The sequence below is a fragment of the Suillus bovinus genome, assembly GCF_016758785.1.
Source record: "Suillus bovinus strain UH-Sbo-P2 chromosome Unknown EDB93scaffold_39, whole genome shotgun sequence".
NCBI lineage: Eukaryota > Fungi > Basidiomycota > Agaricomycetes > Boletales > Suillaceae > Suillus > Suillus bovinus.
Genome location: NW_024542095.1, coordinates 243439 through 267346, shown reverse-complemented (window position 1 = coordinate 267346; position 23908 = coordinate 243439). Strand labels below are relative to the sequence as shown.

Below are 23908 nucleotides of genomic sequence, written 5' to 3'. Positions count from 1 at the left end.
ATGGAAGATTGACTCGTCATGCATGACAGGTACATGTAGTTTCTCTCCAGGCCTGAGAGTTGGTTCCACTGGTTCGAGGTCCTCATCCCGATAGGTACGACGAAACCTTTGCTCATATCAGTGAAGATGCTGACATTTGAATAACAGGCTTTATACCTTTCGTTTGCAGCAAACTGTTGTAAAAATTGTTTTCGGTAAGCAACAACATCCTCACGCTCATGACCATCAACATAGACACCCTTCTTGACCTCTTTCAGCTCATATCCGAGTTTTGCGAGCCAATGTCGTGCCGTACCCTCAGATATTTTTTGACCATTAAGGTTGAGACCGAGTGATGGGATTATCACTGTGTTTACTTGTTTCATTAAGAGCAGTGGTGTTATCTATAGTCCGTATAAAAAAAACCAACCATTGACAGTATCCATTAATTGGCCGACTCACCTCGCCATCAGAAAGGACAGTCAAGTAGTGATGCACAGCTTGTGCAATGTGCTCATTATTGAGCAGTGACAGGTGTCCGTGGTGCTTGCCAGCACTCACAGGAGGTAGTATACGAAAACAGGCAACATATTTGTACAGTGTGCATATCTTTCGTGCCATGTATGGACCCTTGCCAATGGAGACTGCAACAGCATGACTTGCTTTCATCATGGGTGCTTTAATGCGTGGATTCTGTTTATATTTGTCCCACAACTTGATGAACTGCTTGAGAGCATGCAGATGCATTAATGAGGTGAATGATTTGAATTTTTTTGCTTCGATGATCAGTTTTTTGATAGTATCGATAACAGGAGTTGGCTCTGTGAAGTCATGATTGTCATCGTCGTCTGCTGTCATGTCCAAGAAAGGATGTGCAGCTTCTTGTTGAATTTCGAAGGTAGGAACCTCGTTGGTAGACTCGGACTCGGACTCAGAGGTGATGTCAATGTCTGATGTACTGGTTGGTGATGGTTTGGAGGGTGATCTGGACTCGTTTTGAGGGTCATTTGCAGTATCTCTTGCTGGAGGCTTTGGGGCCCAGAAAGAGGTGATTGTCATATTGTGTTTTGCACCCTCTCTCATTTTTCTCTTTCAAAGATAGGTAGATATTCGTGCTGTGCCACTGTATGTTGGCATAGAGCGTTTGGGCAGTTTCACTGACTTCGTGTCCTCTGAAAAAACATCCTGATCAAAGTTTCAATGTATGTCAGTGCAGCCTTAGTTGTAGTATTAGACCTAATATTTTGGCAACTACCATTTTTACCATAGACACTTTCATGGGCAACTACCAGTTCACTCTTTTGACCTATTGCATGGCACTTGCTAGGTCCCCCCCCCCCCCCCCCCCTATTTGGGGGCTTTCACAGCCGCATTTTTGGGATTTTTGAAACTCAGCTATGTTTTCAGTCACAAATGTGTTCTCCACATTTGTCAGATGTTTTGATATGTTATCAGGCCTCTCCACATTATTCCCACACTCCGCATTTTCGCATTTTTAGCCACATGCTGTGGGAATTACCCCACAACACCCAAAACATCACCCAATATGGTACACCACACAATTATAATTATTCCCACACCCTCCCCACATCATTGCAGCTTCACCACCACACCACAATAGCTCCCCCTTTATATATAAGTAGTAGTTTAGTATATATATATATATATATGATAAAATATAATAGACTGCTTTTGTTGTTTGTTTGTGTGACTGCTCTCCTCCAGGGGCAATTCAACATAGGGTAGGGTACAAAACACTTTCGCATTTTTGCCTATTTGGTGGGGAATTGTTCTATGATATTTAGAACATGTCTATGAGCATATATGAGTATATTCCCATCTTTATTTGAACCCCTGAAGTGTCCTACATCAATAGATACAGTGCATATGCAAGAAAACACAGAATATGTTCTCATTTGATTATTTCTAGGTGGACAGACTTGAAAAAATGATTCCCAGCATCTATTTAACAATAGGAACAATGTATCAAGAGCCCAAGACCATAGGAGAATACCCTGTTGCATGGTGTGCCCCCCCTCTCCTGGTGGTTTACCCCCTGTGAAAATTTTTCCTGTAGGACCGGACCTCAATTGAGGTGATGGGTCTATTCCTATGTATATTTGGAGTAAATCTATCATATAGCTGGCCCAGGACACACATAGGATCCTTCTACAGAAACAAAGACATAGAAAATCGCATTTTTCACATTTTTGATGTTTTTAACTGCCTTACTCTTGCATAAATGACCAGTCCTACTCATATATAATCAGTAGAATATTCCCACATATTTCCTATGCCAAGTATCAGCCCTACATAGGGCGCAAATTTGATATCTGATGTACAGGGGGTATTTCTACTGATAAGAAGCCTACATAGTAATCAAGCCTGTGATAAGCAATCAAAGACCTGGAATACCTCCCATATATGTCCCTGATGATGACTCTGAGACTTTAGACAGATCCATGAAGGACTTACTGAATGACAAGTAAAATGACATATGTGTGAAAAGTGACAATTGCCATCTTTTTACACAAAGTCACATTTATATATGATACAGGTCAAATATTTCATTAAAGATATGTAGGATACATGGTAGATTACTAAAGGAAGCTATACTACATACTGCCCTGAGGCTGGAGGGTGGTGGAAGGGATGTGGTGTGTATCTCAGTTGACCCAGCATTAAAGTCCTACCACTGCCCAACTGACCATTTTCGATGTTTTGAGTCTTTGAACTTTCCCACGCTCAATTTCTTATCTGTTTCACTTCCTCAGCACTCAATTCTTGTTGGATTGTTTTGTAAATTTAGACCCATGATACTGAATATATTTTAAATCTACTCCAGGTGTCTGATTATTCAATTTCGATGTTTTGAAAATATAGGCTCCTTATCAGTAAAACTAGCAAGCATCCACACTAGCTCAAGACTCCAGCCTATTTTGACCTGATCCTTGTGATAAAAAGCGAGTATATATGCTATTATAATGATATATGAACAGGTTGTATTATTTGTGCAAGAGTAAGATACTTAAAAACATCAAAAGTGTGAAAAATGCGATTTTCCATGTTTTTGTTTCTGTAGAAGGATCCTATGTGTGTCCTGGGCCAGCTATATGATAGATTTACTCCAAATATACATAGGAATAGACCCATCACCTCAATTGAGGTCCGGTCCTACAGGAAAAATTTTCACAGGGGGTAAACCACCAGGAGAGGGGGGGCACACCATGCAACAGGGTATTCTCCTATGGTCTTGGGCTCTTGATACATTGTTCCTATTGTTAAATAGATGCTGGGAATCATTTTTTCAAGTCTGTCCACCTAGAAATAATCAAATGAGAACATATTCTGTGTTTTCTTGCATATGCACTGTATCTATTGATGTAGGACACTTCAGGGGTTCAAATAAAGATGGGAATATACTCATATATGCTCATAGACATGTTCTAAATATCATAGAACAATTCCCCACCAAATAGGCAAAAATGCGAAAGTGTTTTGTACCCTACCCTATGTTGAATTGCCCCTGGAGGAGGAGCAGTCACACAAACAAACAACAAAAGCAGTCTATTATATTTTATCATATATATATATATATATATATACTAAACTACTACTTATATATAAAGGGGGAGCTATTGTGGTGTGGTGGTGAAGCTGCAATGATGTGGGGAGGGTGTGGGAATAATTATAATTGTGTGGTGTACCATATTGGGTGATGTTTTGGGTGTTGTGGGGTAATTCCCACAGCATGTGGCTAAAAATGCGAAAATGCGGAGTGTGGGAATAATGTGGAGAGGCCTGATAACATATCAAAACATCTGACAAATGTGGAGAACACATTTGTGACTGAAAACATAGCTGAGTTTCAAAAATCCCAAAAATGCGGCTGTGAAAGCCCCCAAATAGGGGGGGGGGGGGGGGGGGGGGACCTAGCAAGTGCCATGCAATAGGTCAAAAGAGTGAACTGGTAGTTGCCCATGAAAGTGTCTATGGTAAAAATGGTAGTTGCCAAAATATTAGGTCTAATACTACAACTAAGGCTGTATCTCTCTACTCTATTTTCGGGGTCAATTTTCTGCCCACTTTCTCTGTGTCTTAGATACAAGGAATTTTACTTGTTGTTTGCTAGTGACTATCTAAAGTCGCGCACCTCGGTCTTCATCTTTGCCTTAGCATTAACATCAGCCAACCTTAGTTGGGGTGTTAACACTTGTCTCGCCTTGTCTCTCCTTTGTCTCTCTTGCTCACTAATCTCTCGCCTTCGCTTGCGCGCATTACCTTCGCATTGCATACCTCGCCCTTCGCACTTTGCACTTGTGCATCATCGTGCACGTCTGCCTTTCATTTACTGCATTGTTTCCGCCTCGTGCTTCGCGCATCCAAATTCCTAGTACCCTATTAGTTGTTTGGTGTCCCTCTTTTTACAAAGAGAGGTTTCCCTTCACCAGTTAGCTGCCCTTGGGTCGACAATTTCACTTGCACCTGGGACTAGCTGTGTTTGCTTAGCTTAGCACCAACTTACCACACAGTTTAGATTCCTCATCTTCACCGGTTTCTCCACATGATACAAAACCCAGAGGATTTGCCTCTGGTCTAACTTTTGAGTTTTCTTTTTCCTTTTTGACTCTTATTACCTTTTTGCACCTTCAACACCTTGGGCAGTCCTCACCGTTGTTGCTATAGCTCATACTGCTTTTTTCTGCCTTGGACTTCTTGATGCCGGTACTTATATCCCACCTCGTATTGCAGTTCACCTCAGCATTGCTTTCACGTTTGCTGAGGTATGCTTGTTCTCATTGTCACTTGTACTTAGTCTGCTGACACATTACCTAGACTTACTTCGTGTCTAGGTAGATATCAAATACAGTGTTGCTTTCATGTTCACTGAGACTTACTTCATGTCTAGCTCCCTACAATATCCTCCAAATCCAGAGCCATACCCTTGACACGACTAATCCAGGCAAACAAGCCTATCTCATACCTTTTGTCACTGTCAACAACTTCTGTCACAATGCCATCCTGGTACCTAGGCCATGTGCACAATGGACTTGGGCAAACATCTCCCAGATGACCTTGGGATCAGGATCATGCATATGAGCGAGCTTGTCATATTCCATATATCCACGCTTCTCATCCGGACCTCAGACCCTAGATCTGATCTGATCTGATCTGATATACAGATCCTCTTCCAATCTGAGATACAATAAGCTTCCTATTCATTTCCTGTTCATATAACATTAATCACAGCCTATTCCTTTATTCAGTATTCCTTGTTCCTGGTATCTTGGTTATCCATACTTCTGGCTATGCTTTATGATCCGTTAACCTGTGCTAATTTCTGACTCACATTTAACTTGTGATAAACTTCGCTTATACTTTGTGCATAGCCTCAGATAGTCTTCTAGTATATAAACCCTTGTATATGCCCTGTAATACCTCAGTTTGAATATCATCTTAGTTTGTTCTCTTTCTGTCCTCCAGACTCGAGCCTAGTTAAGCTCTTGTCACATTCCAAGACTTAAGGATTGTATCCTATAAGTCTACATCTCCGACTCTATCTTCGGATAGCCTATACTCTGTTGTTTTCTAGTCCGGACCTGTCTGGATTAGTCTTACACGTGCTTCCATTATCCGGACGACCTTCGGATATCATTATGGTACTCGTCCGATCCTTCAGATGTGTTATATCTCCCTCTCTGAAATAAGGGGCAATACTTGGGAAAGGGGCACAGCGTATGAGCTAAGGCTGAGGCCCTATCGGATCCATTAATACAAGAGTATGACCTTAACAGAGCTGGTCACACTCAATGCGAAGGATGATTTCCACCATCTTTTTCACTGACCTCCTAACCAGCAACTTCTGCAACTCTGTCTTTACCTTGTCATCCATCTTTCCATCCACATCCACCTCAGCAAACACCATATCCCATAGACCCTTTTGGATAAGCTCCACCTCCATTCAGATAGACCACTCACCATAATTGGTATCCCAGAGAAGGGGGAAGCACGAAATGCGGTCTGAGTCATCAGTCATAGTGATGGCGCCAGGAATGTGAGGTAATAGAAGCGAAAGAAGCACAAGTATAAATAGTTAAGCCCAGATCTGTTGATTCTGAGACTTTTGCCTTCTGCCAGTGATGGAATCACCAAATAGCCCTAAGATATAACCACAGGGAGCTCTGCCTGTTTGTGTGACATGTTTGTATAGAATTTTCGGCAGCTGGTAGCACAGTGAATTTGTTGCAAACATGTAAGGTATATAAAAATATCACTACTGTATGTAATCACAGCAAAATAAGGTTTAAGTCACAATCAGCTTGTTCCAAGTTAAACTCGATAAGGTAATTTAAATCCAACAACATCATGGTTCACAAGTGTGATCCTTGATAGATAGAAAAATACAACATCCTTACCACAGTGACAAAAAATGATCTTGGGCGGCCACTGCTGCCTACCATTAGCTTCTCAACCCACTGCTTGCATCAGTGTTGTCAACAATCCTGTACACTTATGAAACACTTAGGTAAGCTATTTGAAATTTTCACTTGAAGTTTCAACCAAGTTTCCACTTGGTTCATTACCACTGCTAGTGTTGCAGCTGCACATACTCTTGCAAGGACTCTCTTTTTCAAATCCTATTGGCCCTTCCTTGTAGTCTCTCCTTGGCCCTTCCTCATATTTCCCCCTGGCTTCCTGGTCCTTCCTTATAGTCCCTCCTTGGCTCTTCCTTGTTGTTCCTCCCTGGCTCCCTGATCCTTCCTTATGGCCCTTCCTTGACTCCCTGGTCCTTCCTTATGGTCCCTTCCTGGCTCCCTGGCTCTTCTTTCCACTGGCTAGTAATGGGGAGGGCCTGGGCTCAGGCCCACAAGGCCTGGCCCTATGGAAGCCTGGACCAGCCCAGCCTTGTGAGTGGGCTGATCAGGGCTAAGAGCTGGGCCTGGAACCTCCATAGGCCCATACCCAGGGCTCAGGCCCAGGATTAATATTCTAAATATAGACCAATGTATATGTGCAAGTCTTGCAGTTCATTCTGGTATTAACTATATAGTTAATTCATGCCTGATCCTTCTGCCTACAATTGGTATTCATTACATACAAAGTTGGCATGATGCCTCTAATTCCACCACATCAGAACTGAGTGCCCACCTTAAGGCTATTGCCCTCATGCAAGCTGAGGATGCTAGGATTTTGATAGCAGCTACTACCATGACATCAGCAACTACAAGTTCTCATGCTGTCAACCCTGCTAAGAGATCTCAAAATCTTGAGTCTTTTGATAGTGAGAATGAGACAGATTGTTCAACTGCTCCAAAACCACCAAAAAGTAAGTACTAAGCATTATCGGCATTGCACATTTCAGTACATAACAATATAAATGTATTCATGTAGACAAAAAGTCTCATATCAGTCAATCTGTAACCATCAGTTCTGACTCAGAAAATGGCCATGTTGCACCTGATACAAACAAGCTTGCATACAAAAAGAAATGCAAAGGTTAGTTATGAATGTTTGAACTTAAATTAGTGTATATTTGAAAATTCAGTCACAGATCCAGACCCTATCAACAGTGATGGATTTTTAGCTGACATCAACATCATGAGCCTTTCCAATGATGAGGTCAAGCCAAATTGTGATTGAAAAGGTCAGGATGTTGATCATTTTTTTAGTGCAAAATATTCTGAACCTGGCACTGATGGGAAACCTCGCACTTATTGTAATTACACCTTGTGCTTGAAGAAGGGTCCATACAAACACTTTGTGAAGGACCTGTCAATATGCCATTGGCACCTTGAAAAAGATCATAAGGCAAGTATTATATCTCTACCCCCATAATGAGAAACTTAGTGAAAGGTAAGTATACTTTGTCTGCAATTCTAAAAATCTAATACAATGTGTCACCTATAGTATATCAATACCTTTATCTATGAAATGGGCCTGAAGGAGCCAAACCTGGAGAAGCGGAAGAAGATCGGTAAGTTAGAGCTATGAAATGATGAATGAGAATGTGTCAAATTATTCCTTGATCTCCTCGCTATAAGTATATAGGTATCTGATGTTTGAGTCACAATATTTATACAATTTATTAAAACATGCAGACAACACCTGACAAGCATTTTCATCTGATTGCAACCCAAGCCTACACCTAGCCATTCCAGCCCTAGAAGCGCTACATAAAGCTTGGAGGTTAAGGCTTGTAAAGCTAAAGTACACTCACTTTAAATCACTCCTTTAAGCTGCAATTAACAAGATTACAAGTACTATGAGAAGACTAGTGACTCCGATGCATATATTATGGCCATGTGTGAGTAAGATTCCTACTACCCACCACTTGGTTGAAATAACTTCAGTGCTAGATCCCAACAAGAAAATGACTCATTTCAAGAAATACTGGGACAAAAATTTGCAACAAGAAGCTTGCAAGAATGCTGAACACATTGTGAGTATTCTACAGGATTGTTGTGACCTCAATAATTTGACTTTGCATTCTTAGTTTCAGAACTATTATCTCCACATTCACGGTAACATGGAGCATGTGGCTCCCATCAAGGAAGGTCATGCATCAGGAATAAAAGTTGCACAGCTCCTGCACAAACTTAGTGATAATGAGATGGATGATGATGACAGTGACAACACTCCAGCTCCATCTGCAACCCCACTGTCAATTGATCCTCGCAAACCCTGGCTTCAAGATTTCTACTTTTATATCAATACATTTAACCAGCTGGCCAAAAATCAGTCTATTGTCCAGTGGTGGGGGTGTGTATCCTTCAATTTATTTACTGAATGAAGATAATGACTATTGAAAGTTAAATTGGATGAGATATGGGCCAGTCTGGACAACTATTGCTCGCGACTTTTTGGGAATAATGGCCTCATCAGTCTCAAGTGAGCGCACATTTTCATCTGTGGCATCAACAATTACAAAGCACCAAAATTGATTGTCTCAAAGGTGATGTTGTTGAGGCATTACAGGTAATAAAATGCCTGCTTTGTCAGGACCTTCGTCATTGACTAAATATCCTACCAATGAGGATGATGAACTACTTGATGGATGCCTAGAGAATTTTGATGAAGATAGTATGACTCATGCTGTGATTGATATAGAGAATTCAGAATAACTTTGTCCATGTTTCATTGTCATGTAGTTACAATACAAAGTTTCTACATTCATCCAGACTTTACACTTTTAGGCCCTGGGCTTCAACCTGGCCTGGACCAGCCCAAGCCCAAGCCCAGTGTTAGGGCTGGGCCAAAATATTACGAGGCCCATACCCACTCAAGCCCTGGCCTAGCCTGTACAACACTACTATTGGCCCTCATTGTGTCTCCTTTTACTGTAATAGCTCCTTCCTTGAGTCACCCTCAAATTTTGTTGTTTCCTTTATCTTTTATCTCTACTGTTGTAATACTACCATGCTATATCTATATCCTACTCCTTTAATAAATATTGATTTTATTTTCTAAAAATGTATGACAAGACTTGATAACTGATTAGCACCCTTGGGTAAGTTGGATTACAAATCTTGGTCATACTTTGCAATATGTAAAAAGATGGTAAGCAAATGCCAGTAGTCTGCCATGATTGTACTTTGGGCAGTTCTCATCCAACTTAGTCTGGGTATATAAAGCTTTCTCGAGTGGAGTATAATTCTGATAGATATTATGTAGATTTTAGACTAGATAAAACTTTGCAAAGCTTTGTCATTTTCGGGTCAGTTACCTGATGTGAGACTGGAGATGATATGATATAAACATGTACACCTTCTATTATAGCAACCAGAGATTTGTATGATGACTGAGCAGAATTTAACTGTAAGTGGATGAGTTTGTGAGTTCAATGTTCTTGCACTGGCACTACTAAATCAGACTGGGTGGCACTTCTCACTGTGGCTACTAAACCAAGCTGATATTTGCTCAATGACAGATCTATTATGAGGGGAATCAGAGGAGACAAGAAAACTATATTGGATCTGGAATATGTGAGAAGCTGCACCTAACAAGAATCATGAGATGAACAAGGACAATACTTTGGAGCACAAGTACTTTTTTTTTTCTGTTTTGGAAGCTTTCTAAGGTTTGTAGTTAATTAGATAGTGAATCAAATGGTGCAAAGCCAGGACATAGACAATGCACTGGGCTGAAGAGGTGGAGCTGCTGAAGGAAGAGATGTGGAGGATCCTACAATTTTTTGAATGAGATGTGCAATGCTGGGACAAGCAAGGGCTTAAAGATACCTTACATATCATGGATAATGATGAGTGTGAGGGACTGATAGCATATGCCAAGCATCAAGCTTCTTTGTGTTGAAGGCTTCCTGAGTCCTTAAGGGCTAGTTGGACTAATATGTTGGCACTGGCAGACATATTCAACCACTAACTCATCACTCAGAAAAACATGGACATTGATTCAAGTTGATTAGTACCCATAGTACAAAGGGAACTACATGGTGAAGAAGAGGAATTTAGAGTGCAAGGAAAGTTGATGCTAAGCCATTTTAATCTACTTGATCTTATCCTAGAACTCATTTGGGTTTACCTTGAACCCCTCTGGTGCAACCACAGAATACTACTTACCTTCTGAGAGGGACATTCTCTTTCCTCTAGTTGAACAGTGTAGATCCATCTTCTAGAGAGTTGACTGCCAACCTTATATTAATGGGGAGGCTCTGCTAGTTGACTATAGGAGTCAGTCCTGTACTGGGCTGCAGAATATACTCTCTACTTGATCTCTCCTTTATTGGAGATAGAGAGAAGACCTATCCAAGTTCAATGTTATGCTAAGTGTAACACCTCATGGACTATCAGGGTAGGCGGTTATAATTATCCAGATTTTTGCATTCCTCTGATCATTTGATGTAGAGGAGTACACTACTTTGTGGGACCAATTGTTCAGTGAGCAATGGCTAGGTTTTGTCACTTTATGAATGTCTCAGTTTCATATGATTTCTAGGGAAGGCCAAGGGTTCATTCTGGTTTACTCAATCACATCTTAAGCAATGTATGAATGGCTGGAGGTTTTCAGACAGTCTATGCTCAAATCACCACACTGCAAGCCTATCTTTATGCTCGTGGGTAACCAGTGTGATAAATCACAGGAGCATGAGGTCTCACTCTAGGAGGGCATCACACTGGCTCAAATGTTTGGATGTGAATTCATGGAAATGTCAGCGCGAATAGCTTATAATGTTGAGCTTCTCTTTACCAATATAGTACATGCCCTGCGGCAGACACGACTGTCTGATGCCAGCATACTGCAGAAGGACAACAAAAAATTCACCAAATGCATAATCATGTGATGGGAGCTGGTGATTAATAATATACTTCCTTTATTTCTAGTTGATAATACCTCCATTATTACTCTACTTTGTTCTCCAAAGTCCCTTTGACATGTACGGGCTCAAACGGTGTGTCTCTTACCAGTAAGACAGGTTAAAGCTGGATCTTGTAGTAGTACTACAGACTGAGGCAATGCCATCAGCAAAACATCCAGATATGTACAAGGTGCATACATACAACATTTCATACAAACTGGCACTATACTTACATGAGTTCTGTCCCAATGCGATGAATCCACTGATTGATGTTGTTTTAGACTTATTGAATGCTATGTCTTGGGTCATAGCAGCAGCCTGAGGAGGTAAGTGTCCTGCCTACCTATTTATCACCCCAAAATAGAGTACCTATTAAAGATTCTTGGAATTCAGCAAGCTCAGTGGAAGATGAGTGCTATTAGCATGCTGAAGCCACACCAAAAATTTACTACTATGCTTGAATCCAGATGGTTTGTTTTGGGCTGATATGTGCTAGATGTACTGAAGCCATAATGTCCTGATAAGTTTTGCAAGAGTCTTCAAGTATCCCCATATACCTTTAACAAAATATGCACCAAACTTGCACCTGATCCTGTATTCTCTAACAACTCCCAAAATGAACAAATTCCCCTCACAGACCAACTCACAGTTGCACTAAATCACTTCAGACATGATGGTAATAGAGCCAGCATACAGGAAGTTATAGATTGGACTCAGCTCGGCAAGGGAACTGTCCACCTCATTACCTACAGAGTCATGACAGCTGTCCTTTGCCCATCTTTCTGTGAATCTGCTGTTCAATTTTCCACTGCAGATGAAAAAGAACTTGCAAAGTCCTGGGTTGAAGCTCACTCTTGTCATACATAGAGGAATGTGTGGTGCCTAGTTGATGGCACACTCATTCCTCTTCATGACTGACCACATTGGTATGAAGAAAGCTACTTTGACCAAAAGTCAAATTATTTATTGAATGTCCAAGTATTTATATTTATATTTTATCTGCAACACAATATATTTGAGTTGATGATATTTAATAGATCATCTCACTCTCAAATCTCCAAATTATTGATTTTAGCTATGGGCATACTGGAAGTACTCATAATATGAGTGCTTTGCAAGAGACATCTATTACTCAGAACCACGATGACATACTCGAAGATGGGGAATTTATTTGGGCAGGTTCTGCATACCCAGTAAGAGCTTTTATTTGCTGAAGCCCGAGTATACTAACCATAGAGCTTCAGATACAAACTTGGATGGTTGCACCTAATAAAATACCAGAACGGGAGGAGTCTGATAATTGGGTGTTTAATAACCATGTTTTCATGATTCATATTCAATTGGAACATGCTATTGGCTAATTAAAGAGGCATTTTTACTCACTCAAAGGTATTTATGTCAAGATACAGAATGAAGTGACTCATTGTATTGCCACATACTGGACTGTGGCCTGCATTACTTTGCATGTCTTTTCAATAATATGCAAGGCAGATAAGCTAGAGGATGGTGATTACGATACACCAACACATGATCGAGAAAGGTCTCTCATCATTTTCAGACTCAGAAGATAATTCTTTCAAAGTTGCACAAAATGGATGGCAGCAATGTTTAAAATCAGCCAAAAGGTGCATTACTCAAATATAAACAAAAAAAAGCTCAAAATTGGTCACAAGTCTAGTGATTATCATAGCTAGTTGAACTTCCACCATTGGAGTACTCTGGTTGTAGGAGAATTGGAAGTTCATAGGGATCATTGTTGTTTGTTTAATAGTGTGCTTATGAAGGGCCAGCCTGATTAATGTGGGGCAATTGAGCCATGCAAAATTGATGCTCAAGTTTCAGCTTCCTTAAAGTATACTCAGTCTTCCTCCTCTATCTTGCATACCTGTCTAGGAATGATTTTGTCTTAAATGGTTTAGTGCTCATTGCAACCTTTAACTTCTTTGCAAGCTTGCAATCTTCATCAGTAGGATCTTTGACCTTTGTTGGATGCCAACATTTTGGAGGTTTTGTGTCATCACCACTCAAGTTTTCTCCATCATGCTCTACATCAGATAATCCTATAGACTCACTCTGTGACTCATACAAATCTTCACCATCATTCAATAACAGAATCAAAGGTCGGCAGCTAGATCCACATTACCAACACCTATAGAAATTCAACTAGGATGATTAGCCATAAGAGCTCACATCTTAAAGAATTACAAAAATTTTCTTGTTTAATCTGCACTGGTAAAGTTGTCTTGGCATGGAAAATGATGACCAAGTTAGTGGCACTTACCTCATCTTGTAGTAAAGCTGTTAACCTGACTCATGTTGATATCTTTCTTATGCTTAATGTCAGCTCCCATTGTTCCCATCTCCTTGACACATGTAAGTGTTTTTTGTTCTAAACTAAACTGCCAAAAGGGTCAGTATTAAAAAATTACAGAACCAAACAATGACATATGTCTGCATTTGGTTTTTGATCTTTTGCATCCATGCTTGTCATAAGGCTTTTTCTTTTGGGTTGCCAAGTACCATTTCAAACACACTGCCATACTCCTCATGGTCATTAAATAGAACCTTACAGAGTGCCTAGTGGTGTTCTGTTTTCTTTGCACCTCCATTTTCAGTTGACACATTTGCACCTTCAGGGTACAAGCCCTTTCGGATGGTATTATCAGATGTCACAGCACTGATGAGGGACCAGGTCAAAGTATCTGTCCAACTGACAGCTCAAGGTGAGTTATGTTTTATCTGTTTTCTGATATCTTTCATGCACTCGATGTCAGGGACTTCCTCATCATCTTTCTCATTCTTGGCCTTTTTGATAGCCTCTGTGATATTTCCGACTTCAACTTTGATACCCACTTGCTGTGTTTTTTTTAACTTTTTTGACAGGTACCTTCTTACTAGCTTTCAGCAAAGATTAAACACCTTTTCCTTTGGGTGCCATGTTAGAGGGTGCTCATAGTTGCTAGCACACAGGACAAGTATATTTAATTAGATATTTGTATTTTTAAATAAGAGAAATACAGCTGTTTACAGTCTGAAATCGAATTCAGAATCACAAGAAACACCTCCAGAGGCACTTTAACAGTTCAGCACAATTCAACACAAAATCTGATTCTCAGCATCCAAAATCATTTTCTGAATCATACACTAAATCACCTCAAAATCATCCACTTTGACTACCACTAATGATGCATCAGCATGTCATGAACCTGTGGATCAGTGTTACAATAACATTTACTCCTATTTCATTTTTCCTTTCTTGTAACCAGGCCGCCGACTCTAGACCCTTTTAGACTTGGCTATTCTCTTATCAAGCGGGCTGTCCGCACTTCTCTTCCTTTTGATTGTAACATAGATACTATCTTGCGCCGCATGGCGGTTTCACCTATCTTTGCTATCTTGATAGGTTGTACTATTTTCCTATCTTTGTTACCATTCTTGTCGCGGCTGCGCCGCTCCCTTTTACCTATATAAACCCCATGTACCATAGCTGTAGTCCTTAACTTAATCTACTGGGTTTTCCCCTTGAATCCTGATCTACAAGATCTCCACCCTTGTAGCCTGATACCTGATTCTAAAGCAGTCACTCACTGTCCTTAGCCTGAATCCTTGATTGTGGTAGAAGTGCTAAAACCACTCGCCACTGATCCTAGATAGAAGCCGCAGCGCTCGTCTAGTAGGAACCCCCTGAAACCAGAAACCTTCCTTGTACTAGGAAGGCCAACGAACTGTCAACTTCGACTGGTCTATCTTGACCATTGACAGAAGAACTATCCCAGTCATAACAATCAGTAAACAGAGTTTGAAGATTGGAGAATAAAACTTGACTGTGGTGGTACCATGCTGAAGTGTGATAGGATGTGACACAATCAATGTGCAGGTTCACCTGGGTTGCCCAATAAAGAAGCCTAATTATAGTTGATAGTTATGTGTCTTGCCAAGTATTATTAGGCTTGAATGTGCTAAATCTCAACACCAGGATTTAAAAACGGCCCCAGCTCTAACCTTTATACCTTGAACATACTCTACCTACCTCACTAAGGTGGGAGCAGGCCCATGGACACTATTTGGCAATGATCCCACTGTAATGGTAGTTGCAGCACTGGGCTCAAAACCCACATTTCTAATACTCATGTCAAACAGTCCTTGTCTGATGCATCTCTGACATTCTGATCCTGATGTAGAGCCTTGTGTCTCCACAGGCACTTCCCTCGAATTCTCCCACATTCCCTACACACTTCAGCTCTAATCCTAAGGATATGTCTTGCGCAGTAGCACTTCATATATTTTACTTTGCAGATTCCGCATGCAGCCACTTGTACTTCATGCGCACTGCGCATCCGCATTAGCATCGTCCACATACCCGTCCATCTGTCCTCCCCATGTCCTTAGATGTCCATTGGTGCATTTTGTCACTATATTCCCATTTTGACTAATTATTTCCATCGCTAATTCTCGGCCTAGCACTACGCGTGCAGCTGAGACCCTATTACCTATTTCGTGTACTATATTTAGCTTACTCAGCTCGCTACATCAGACCTGCGCACCTAGTGGCGCTTAACTATCTTTACATATACTATCTCTTGACTCTATTTTCGGGGTCGATTTTCCGCCCACTTTCTGTGTGTCTCTAGATACTAAGAATTTTACTCGTTGTTTGCAAGTGACTGTCTAAAGTCATGTACTTTGGTTCTCAGTCTCTGTCTTAGCATCAGCCAACCTTAGTTGGGGTGTTAACACTCGTCTCGCCTCCCTTTCCCCTTGCTTCTCTTGCTTGCTTGTCTCTCGCCTTTGCTCGCGCGTGCTACCTTCGCGTTGTGCACCTCGACCTTCGCCCTTCGCACTCACACGTCATTGTGCGCATTTGCCTTTCGTATATTGCATTGTTTCCGCTTCATGCTTCACGTGTTACTTAGCCCTAGTACTTCATTAGTTGTTTGGTGTCCCTCTTTTTACAAAGAGAGGTTTCCTTTACTCAGTTAGCTGCCCTTGGGACGATGATTTCACTCGCGCCCGGGTCTATCTGTGTTTGCTTAGCTTAGCACCAACTTTCCCCACAGTTTAGATTCCTCATCTTCACCGATCCCGACCCAAAAGTTTTGGACCCAACATTTTTGCATCAGACTTGTCCTTCCTATGTCCTGTCCAGTCATATCTATCTCCACTGGTGCATATTTACTCATTTTTGCATTATTGAATATTACAGACAGTGTTATTACATGTTATCTACAAAAGGTGCAGTACTCATGCTCTTTTACATACATTCGGACCCGATTTTGTGCTACTGTTTTCACCCAATGCACTCTGAAATTCTACATTGACACTATATGATATCCAGTACTTCCTACCTATTAACTTACTTACTTTTCCCTACTCAGTAGTAGGATGGAAGTCATTGGATATTAGTAGTACTTTTTTGTATTGTGAAATATCTATCTGCTCTTTTACTCTGAAATATTCCAAAACATCCAACACTCATTTGACTGACAATCCGACATACTTCCAACACATTCCTTTACCGTCCAATGCATTCCTGACAGTCCAACACATAGTCTGACACCTGACCCAAATCTGATATTTTTGGACTCGACAGTTTCCCTTCAGACAAGTAGTTCCTAGCTTTGGATTATCTTTCTATTATTGATAACTAACTATCTAAACTAATACCATATAGCAATCCCTTTAAGATTAAATGTGCTTGCCTTGCAAGCATAGCAGCATAGGTCATGCTGAAGATCTACCTAAATATTGTTGTCTAGGTAATACCATTTCTGCTGAGTCCAGCAGGAATTTGCATTCTATAACACACATATCTTGATACTTTGAAGCATCCACCTCCCTGAGACCAGCTATGTATTCATTATGTTGAGGTACTCAACGAGCTAGTGGAGCAAAGGTTATGAAACTTTAATTGCTAATTGATATCCATCCCTGATGAGAAGTTTTTTTAGGGCTGACTGGGATGTTGCACACCCAGCTGGTAATAATGCCCTTACTGGAACCAATGCCACTAACCTGGAACAAATTAATCAAGCGCTCAAGAAAGCTCATCTCTGTGTGGATTCTTCCTATGCTAAATTACAGAATGCAGAAATGCTAGTAGTGCTGTAGAGATTCACATAATTACAGGCTTGCAATGTGTAATACTTCAGTCCATACCACCCGGGTTCGCAGCACCAACTCGCAGCATCATTCCCTGACCTTTCCCCAGCCATTTCCATATCAGGCGACACTTTCCCACATTGTGCGACTTTCCTGAGCCTCGCAAAGCCCTCGCATCACTTGCTTTCCTGTGCTTTCATTACCCTATCATCCAGGAGCATCCACCCACTATCCAGCAAGTCTCACTGGTACGTATTTCGGCATTTTTATCAAAATGGCACCATATTAGAGCATGGACCCTAATTTACATACCTTATTACATACATTATCTCCTACTCGGCTCACTTAGCAAGATACATATATAGGACCACATTTTTCACCCTTTACTACACCACACTTTACCCTAGTGGAGTTCCCTCATCATGTCCATAGCTAGAGTCAGAATCTATTAGCAGTCCTTTTAGTAGTCATTCATTGAGCCCTCATCTATTGCTCATTACATTTCGCATTTTCGCAATTTTGCATTTCACGATCCCATGCCTTTGCACGCGAGTTTCCCGTGCTTTGTGCTTACATCGCTTGCCTCACACAGCCGCTGCGTGACTGTGGATTTGTCTTCCTTGCTTCCCCTTGGATCGAACGTCCTTGTCCCTGCAAGCATAGCAGACTAGGCATCGCACTAGATCATTATATCAGCTTTTTGTGTCCCTCCCCTTGATTCATCATTTGACCAACAGCTGAGTTGATTCACCTTCAGCACATTGCAAAATGCTCTTATCTGTGGACAAAAGATGGATTATTGGTAGTGAGGAATCCAGCCATTTCAAGGAGGAAGCAACACTAGGAAAATATTGTGCTGCATTGGATGAACTGGAATGTCTGGTAGTTATGAGATTATTTGAGCTTTCAAAGCTCTCATTATCGGGCACAGGTCTTGAGTTTCACTTGGTTTATGCACTCATATAACTAATTTTCTCCAGGGTACAAATTACATCAATAAATTAGCAAGGCTTTACAGCAGCATTCAGACACTATTTGCAATGCCATCAATCACTACAATGTTCAGGCTTGAGCCTTGACTCCACTAAGACCGAAGATTGCATGGAAGCACATTGTTGACTACAGCTTCCTTGGCGAGTTTGACCTGTTGCACAACTCCCACACTGATATCCAAAGCCATGATTGGGCAAAGCCAGCTCATCACAAAGCAACTACCAAGTATTTCAAACTTTTTCAAGCTCATGAAGAAATCACACAACTCAATGTGGAAGTCTGCTGCCTCCATACTGCTATCCATGATGAAACCGCTGAGACATCTTTTGTCATCAACAATCTTCTCGTTTCTGACTCATTGCTCGCTGCTGAGCTGAAATCTCAGTGGCATTCATAGGTGGCTATCAATGCCATTCACCTGTGTTGCCTAGATCAGATTAAAAACCTTTTTGGTTTCTCTGGTGTCAGGGGTATTGGCACCCGCCTCATGAACACTGCCTCCAGCAGGGAGGGTTACCATGCCCATCCAGAGGGAGAGTTACAAGTTGATACCAGTGGTGGTGAGTCTTGTTTTTTTACCAGGTACATTTCATTGCTAATCTCCACCACAGTGCAGCAAGAGAATATTGTTACCCTCACATCAGAATTCAATGACATTGAAGCTCTTGACAATGAAGAACACAACACAGTCACAGAGGACATGACTTATTTCTTACATTCTATAATTGACTGACTTGGTACAATAAGTAGTCAGTAACCATTATACATGTAATAAGAAAGGGGTGGATCTACTGCAAAACAGTAAAATTAATGCACATGGTGCATTCCATTTTAACCCATGGGTTTCAATGCTGCCATCATCTCTAGCAACAACAATGCTTAGTGCACATGGCACATTCCATTTTAACCCATGGGTTTTGATGCTGCTACTATCTCTAGCAATGATGATGCTTTTGACTGGGTTGAAATGGAACATGCCATGCTGTCAAGATCGTGCTCCGGAACGCGGGATATGACACATGCACACTAAGTGGATTTTGATGCTGCTACCATCTTTAGCAATGATGACATTTTCAACCTTAATACTGGAGGAAGAATTTCAAAGATAAATACATGAATTTGGCCAAGAAGATGCACTTCATGTAAAAGGATGTAGATATATACTTGCATAATACTTTTCATGTACAGATAAATGACTCAGTTGGATGTAAGATAGTACATCAGTTTTTGTTTCAAGGAAATTAATGAACTTCTGACTGGTTAGCTATACTAAGAATGACTCACAGAGTCACATAGTAATGTTCACATCCTATCATTAAGTGATTGATCAATTTTTCATTGATTGCTGGCAAACAGCTGCACTGTTCATGCAATGATATCATGCCAAAAGAATGGAAAGGTCCATCAATGTATATGCACACAGACTGCTGTTAGGACCTGCTGAAGGTGAATCAACTCAGCTGTTGGTCAAATGATAAATCAAAGGGAGGGACACAAGAAGCTGATGTAATGATCTGGTGCAATGCCTAGTCTGCTATGCTTGCAGGGACAAGCACGTTCGATCCAAGGGGAAGCAAGGAAGACAAATCCACAGTCGCGCAGCAGCTGTGCAAGGCAAGCAACATAAGCACAAAGTGTGGGAAACTCGTGCGCGATTAGCACGGGAACGCAAAATGCGAAAGTGCGAAATAAGACAAGCAATAGACAAGGGCTCAATGAATGATAACTAAAAGGACTGCTAATAGATTCTGACTCTAGCTATGGACATGATGGGGGAACTCCACTAGGGTAAAGTGTGGTGTAGTAAAGGGTGAAAAATGCGGTCCTATATATGTAATAATGTATGTGAGTCAGGGTCCATGCTCTAATATGGTGCCATTCTGAATAAAATGCAAAAATATGTACCAGTGAGACTTGCTGGACAGTGGATGGATGCTCTTGGATGATAGGGCAATGGAATCGCAGGAAAGCAAGCAATGCAAGGGCATTGCAAGGCACAGGAAAGTTTCACAATGCGGGAAAGCATCGCCTGATATGGAAATGACTGAGGAAAGGTCATGGAATGATGCTGCGAGTTGGTGCTGCGAACCCAGGTGGTATGGACTGAAGGATAACACGTTGCAAGCCTGTAATTATGTGAATCTCTACACTGCAAGGTGTGTAGTATCTCTTTAAATTCATACTAGTTCTTGCTATCTACACTTTGGACTTAGATCACACTAGTACTACTTAGTAGTACATAATTGCAGACTCTAACTCATCATAGGTTCCATGATGTTGACTCCCACAAAATCATGACAAAAGCCATCCAAAACCACTGACATGCTGTCTGCAATTCAAGCAGCATGCTTCACTATGTCCAGTATTGCCGATTTGCACACATCAATGTTTGCAGAAGGTTTTAGCAACAATGAATGCCAAGCAGCCACTAGAGCTTTTTTGAGGTATGACACACACATCAACGGGACTCACTATCAGATTAGGGAACTTGGTGGCCTTCACTTGTCATACATTGGCTTCAATGCTACTGCTAAACAAATGGACAAGAGGACACTCAGCCATGATGCGCTAGTCGAGGCGGTGCTACAGAACATGTTTGATGCAGTCAGTCACCTGTATTTTTGTGTAGCTAAATCTCACATTTGTCTAGCTAACTATACAAGACTGCCTGGATGGTGGAATTTCAGTTCTTGTTCAATATGCTGGTTTTGAAGCAACTGCAACCATATCACCTGAACAACTCCCTATTAATGTCTACATCACACCTTGTAAACTCTATGAATTACCTGAGTGAATTGGTGGAGACATTGCGGTCTGGGTGTAGGTGTTTGCCCAGGAGTTTATGATACCACACCTTCAGTGTTTCAACAAACACTGTCTCATTGAAGACATAAAACCACAATGACTAATGTGAGCCAAACAGTTTGAATTACTCAGATAATGCTAACAATCACTAACTCAAACTCTACTCTAAAGTTCCAGCCTCCCATATCAGTTCCAAGGGCCCACAGCATCTACCAGCACTGGACACACATTCAGTGTTCTGCTCAAGCCTTTTCAGGTGAATTTTAGGCATCTGCGGGACACATTGCACCATCTGCAGCTATTCACAAGGCTGCAGGTATTAGAAAGAAAAATGCTGCATCTGTCCCATCAACACCATAACAGTAGGTTTATTGGTGCAGGCATGTAGATGCTATATCTTGACCTGCTGTTTTTGGGACTGGGTCTGGAGCCAGAATCCTAATTACATGGGCCGCCGCTCATTAGTATTGGACCTAATACTGATGCCACACTAGATCAGTTGAGGTTGGGAGATGAAAATTTACCCAGACTCTATCTTTTAGTTCAAACTACCCACAGCAGCTGGTGGGAGGCAATGTTTAGGTCTCCCAAATGGGATCTGTCATACAAGCATTCATCTATTCTGTCCATGGCCCTCTTTGCCGACCTTCATGTCATGCAGCTTAGCCCTGAAGTTGTAAGGGTGAGTGATATTAAATGTCACGGCCAATATCATACTAATTTGAATCTCACTACTAGCAGCAAACTTCTATGCTTATGGTCATTCTCAAGCTTCTTGGCACACTCTTTTTTTTATGTGCGCTTTACTTGTTTTGGCTTTTATTCTTTTACATGTAGATCACATTCCTCATTTATTTAGCTACAAGTTATGTGTTGGATGTCCATCATAAGTTTGAAAAGATAAATATATTCTGAGGGAGTTTAAATATTTGAGCTTGAGCTTAAAAATCACTGATACTGTATTGTCTCCTTGACAATGGTCCTCCAGTCTCTCTATACCAAGAATCACTCAATATGTTGTAGAGATTTGCATAAGGATAGGCTTGCAACACATAATACTTCAGTCCATACCACCCGGTGTAAAGAGTAGATCTGGGCTGGGCTCTACAGAATGTGAGTCCCTAGTCCTGAGAGATGCAAGTATGCTTCGTCCCAAGAGACAACCTAAAGAACTACCTTGATAATGCAAGGGAAGTCTTATACAGTCAGAGAGTAGACAAGATATTGGAAGTAAACCTCTCTAATGTCTGTCCAGAGTTCTGAGACTACATCTGAAGTACTGAGGTACTTGTCCGATGCGGTCGAAAGTCATCCAAAGCTGCGAAAGTGTTGTCCAAAGTAGCGCGATGTCTTAATAACCGAGGGTCTTATATAAAGTCGTGTAAATGTAATGACACCACAATTACACTTTGAATAAGACTGCTTGCCAGTCCTCAATTAACACGGTCTACGACTTTTCCTATTTTGTGGTAGATAATGTGTGAGTTCTTGGGAGGCTTGCTAAACTAATCTTTTATTAAGATCAACCTAGCCGGAGCTTTACTTTTCTTTATTGAAACTCAAATCTCTTGTCTAGGAATAAGCTTCTAGACACGTAATTCGGTTTCTGGGACATATTTGCCTAGGAAATCTCCTTCTAGGCTCTGGACTTGGATACTGGAACTAGTGAGACGTGGTCTCAAATATACAAAATATGACCAAGATCGCTTGGTCTATGGGCACTGGAACTATGAGACAACAGTCTCAAGTATATGATATATATATTCAAGATCGCTTGGTCTATGGGACAACTAGTGAGACGTGGTCTCAACAATATGATAGATGACTAAGATCGCTTAGTCAAAGGGCACACAGCAATAGGGACGTTCAAAGTTGGGCGCCCACGCCCACCGCCCACGCCCATGACCCCTTCGCCCACGTGTCGTCACCTAAAATGTAGTTTGCATAATTAGATAATACAAAGTAATTCTGAAAATTTATTGGTTTGTTACCTTCACTCACCATCAATCAGATCTGCGCATATGGCAAAGAAGAAGGATAACGGCGTCACAATCCCGGAGATTGTCTGGACTGATGACTTGGTCTGGCAGCTATTGGCGCAGATTGAACTATCGGAGAACAGAGTCGTGCTTCTAGGCAAACGGAAGAAGGGCGAGGTAAGTGAGTCAAAGTTGTCATATATGATACGAGATATGATGTTTCTGTGTCAGAACACGTCAGGTGATAGCAAAGTGACGGTGTATCAGCGCATGGCGGCTGCCGTTTTCCTGCAATTGCACAGCCAGAATGCTGTCGCAATGGGGGACCGAGTCAAACGAAAGTATGAGTAGTGAGTGCTGTGCTTTTCTCACTATTTTTCAGCTTACAATTCTGCTCAGCTTAACAAAAAAATACAAGGTGCATGCTCGACGTCTCCGAACAACTGGTGAAGGGGTCCAATCTGATGCGAATGGCAATGTCTCCGACAATGAATTTTTCGAATGCTATGTCCCTGCTGATGGACCCAACACAACCACAACTCCAAAAGCACAGTGTATTTGGGGTATGTTACTTATTTTCCGCCAGAATAATTCTAACATGACACAGATGAGATTGTTGAGCAATTCAAATTCTTTCCTGTTCTTCATCGAATCTTATCCTCTCGTCCGAATGTCACTCCAATAGCCATCACCACTGGTATCGGCCCGCATGGCAGGAAGACTGTGCACTACCAGCCTC

The 23908-nt window shown here is 41.3% G+C and overlaps 3 protein-coding genes across 3 annotated transcripts; all 3 read left to right on the top strand.

Moving 5' to 3' along the window:
- Positions 1–6492: 6492 nt before the first annotated feature.
- EDB93DRAFT_1105072 (uncharacterized protein) lies at positions 6493–7620 on the top strand (the record flags this gene model as incomplete). Its single annotated transcript, XM_041447472.1, has 5 exons — positions 6493–6505; positions 6693–6887; positions 7031–7306; positions 7372–7476; positions 7526–7620. The coding sequence occupies 5 exons, from the start codon at positions 6493–6495 to the stop codon at positions 7618–7620; spliced, it is 684 nt and encodes a 227-aa protein (XP_041306383.1).
- Positions 7621–17426: 9806 nt separating this feature from the next.
- On the top strand, positions 17427–18782 carry EDB93DRAFT_1241327 (uncharacterized protein; the record flags this gene model as incomplete). Its single annotated transcript, XM_041451863.1, has 4 exons — positions 17427–17430; positions 18135–18330; positions 18398–18452; positions 18489–18782. 4 exons carry the CDS (start codon positions 17427–17429, stop codon positions 18780–18782), a joined length of 549 nt encoding a protein of 182 aa, XP_041306382.1.
- A 1925-nt stretch (positions 18783–20707) lies between these two features.
- EDB93DRAFT_1087873 (uncharacterized protein) lies at positions 20708–21179 on the top strand (the record flags this gene model as incomplete). Its single annotated transcript, XM_041446091.1, has 2 exons — positions 20708–20989; positions 21036–21179. The coding sequence occupies 2 exons, from the start codon at positions 20708–20710 to the stop codon at positions 21177–21179; spliced, it is 426 nt and encodes a 141-aa protein (XP_041306381.1).
- Positions 21180–23908: the final 2729 nt, after the last annotated feature.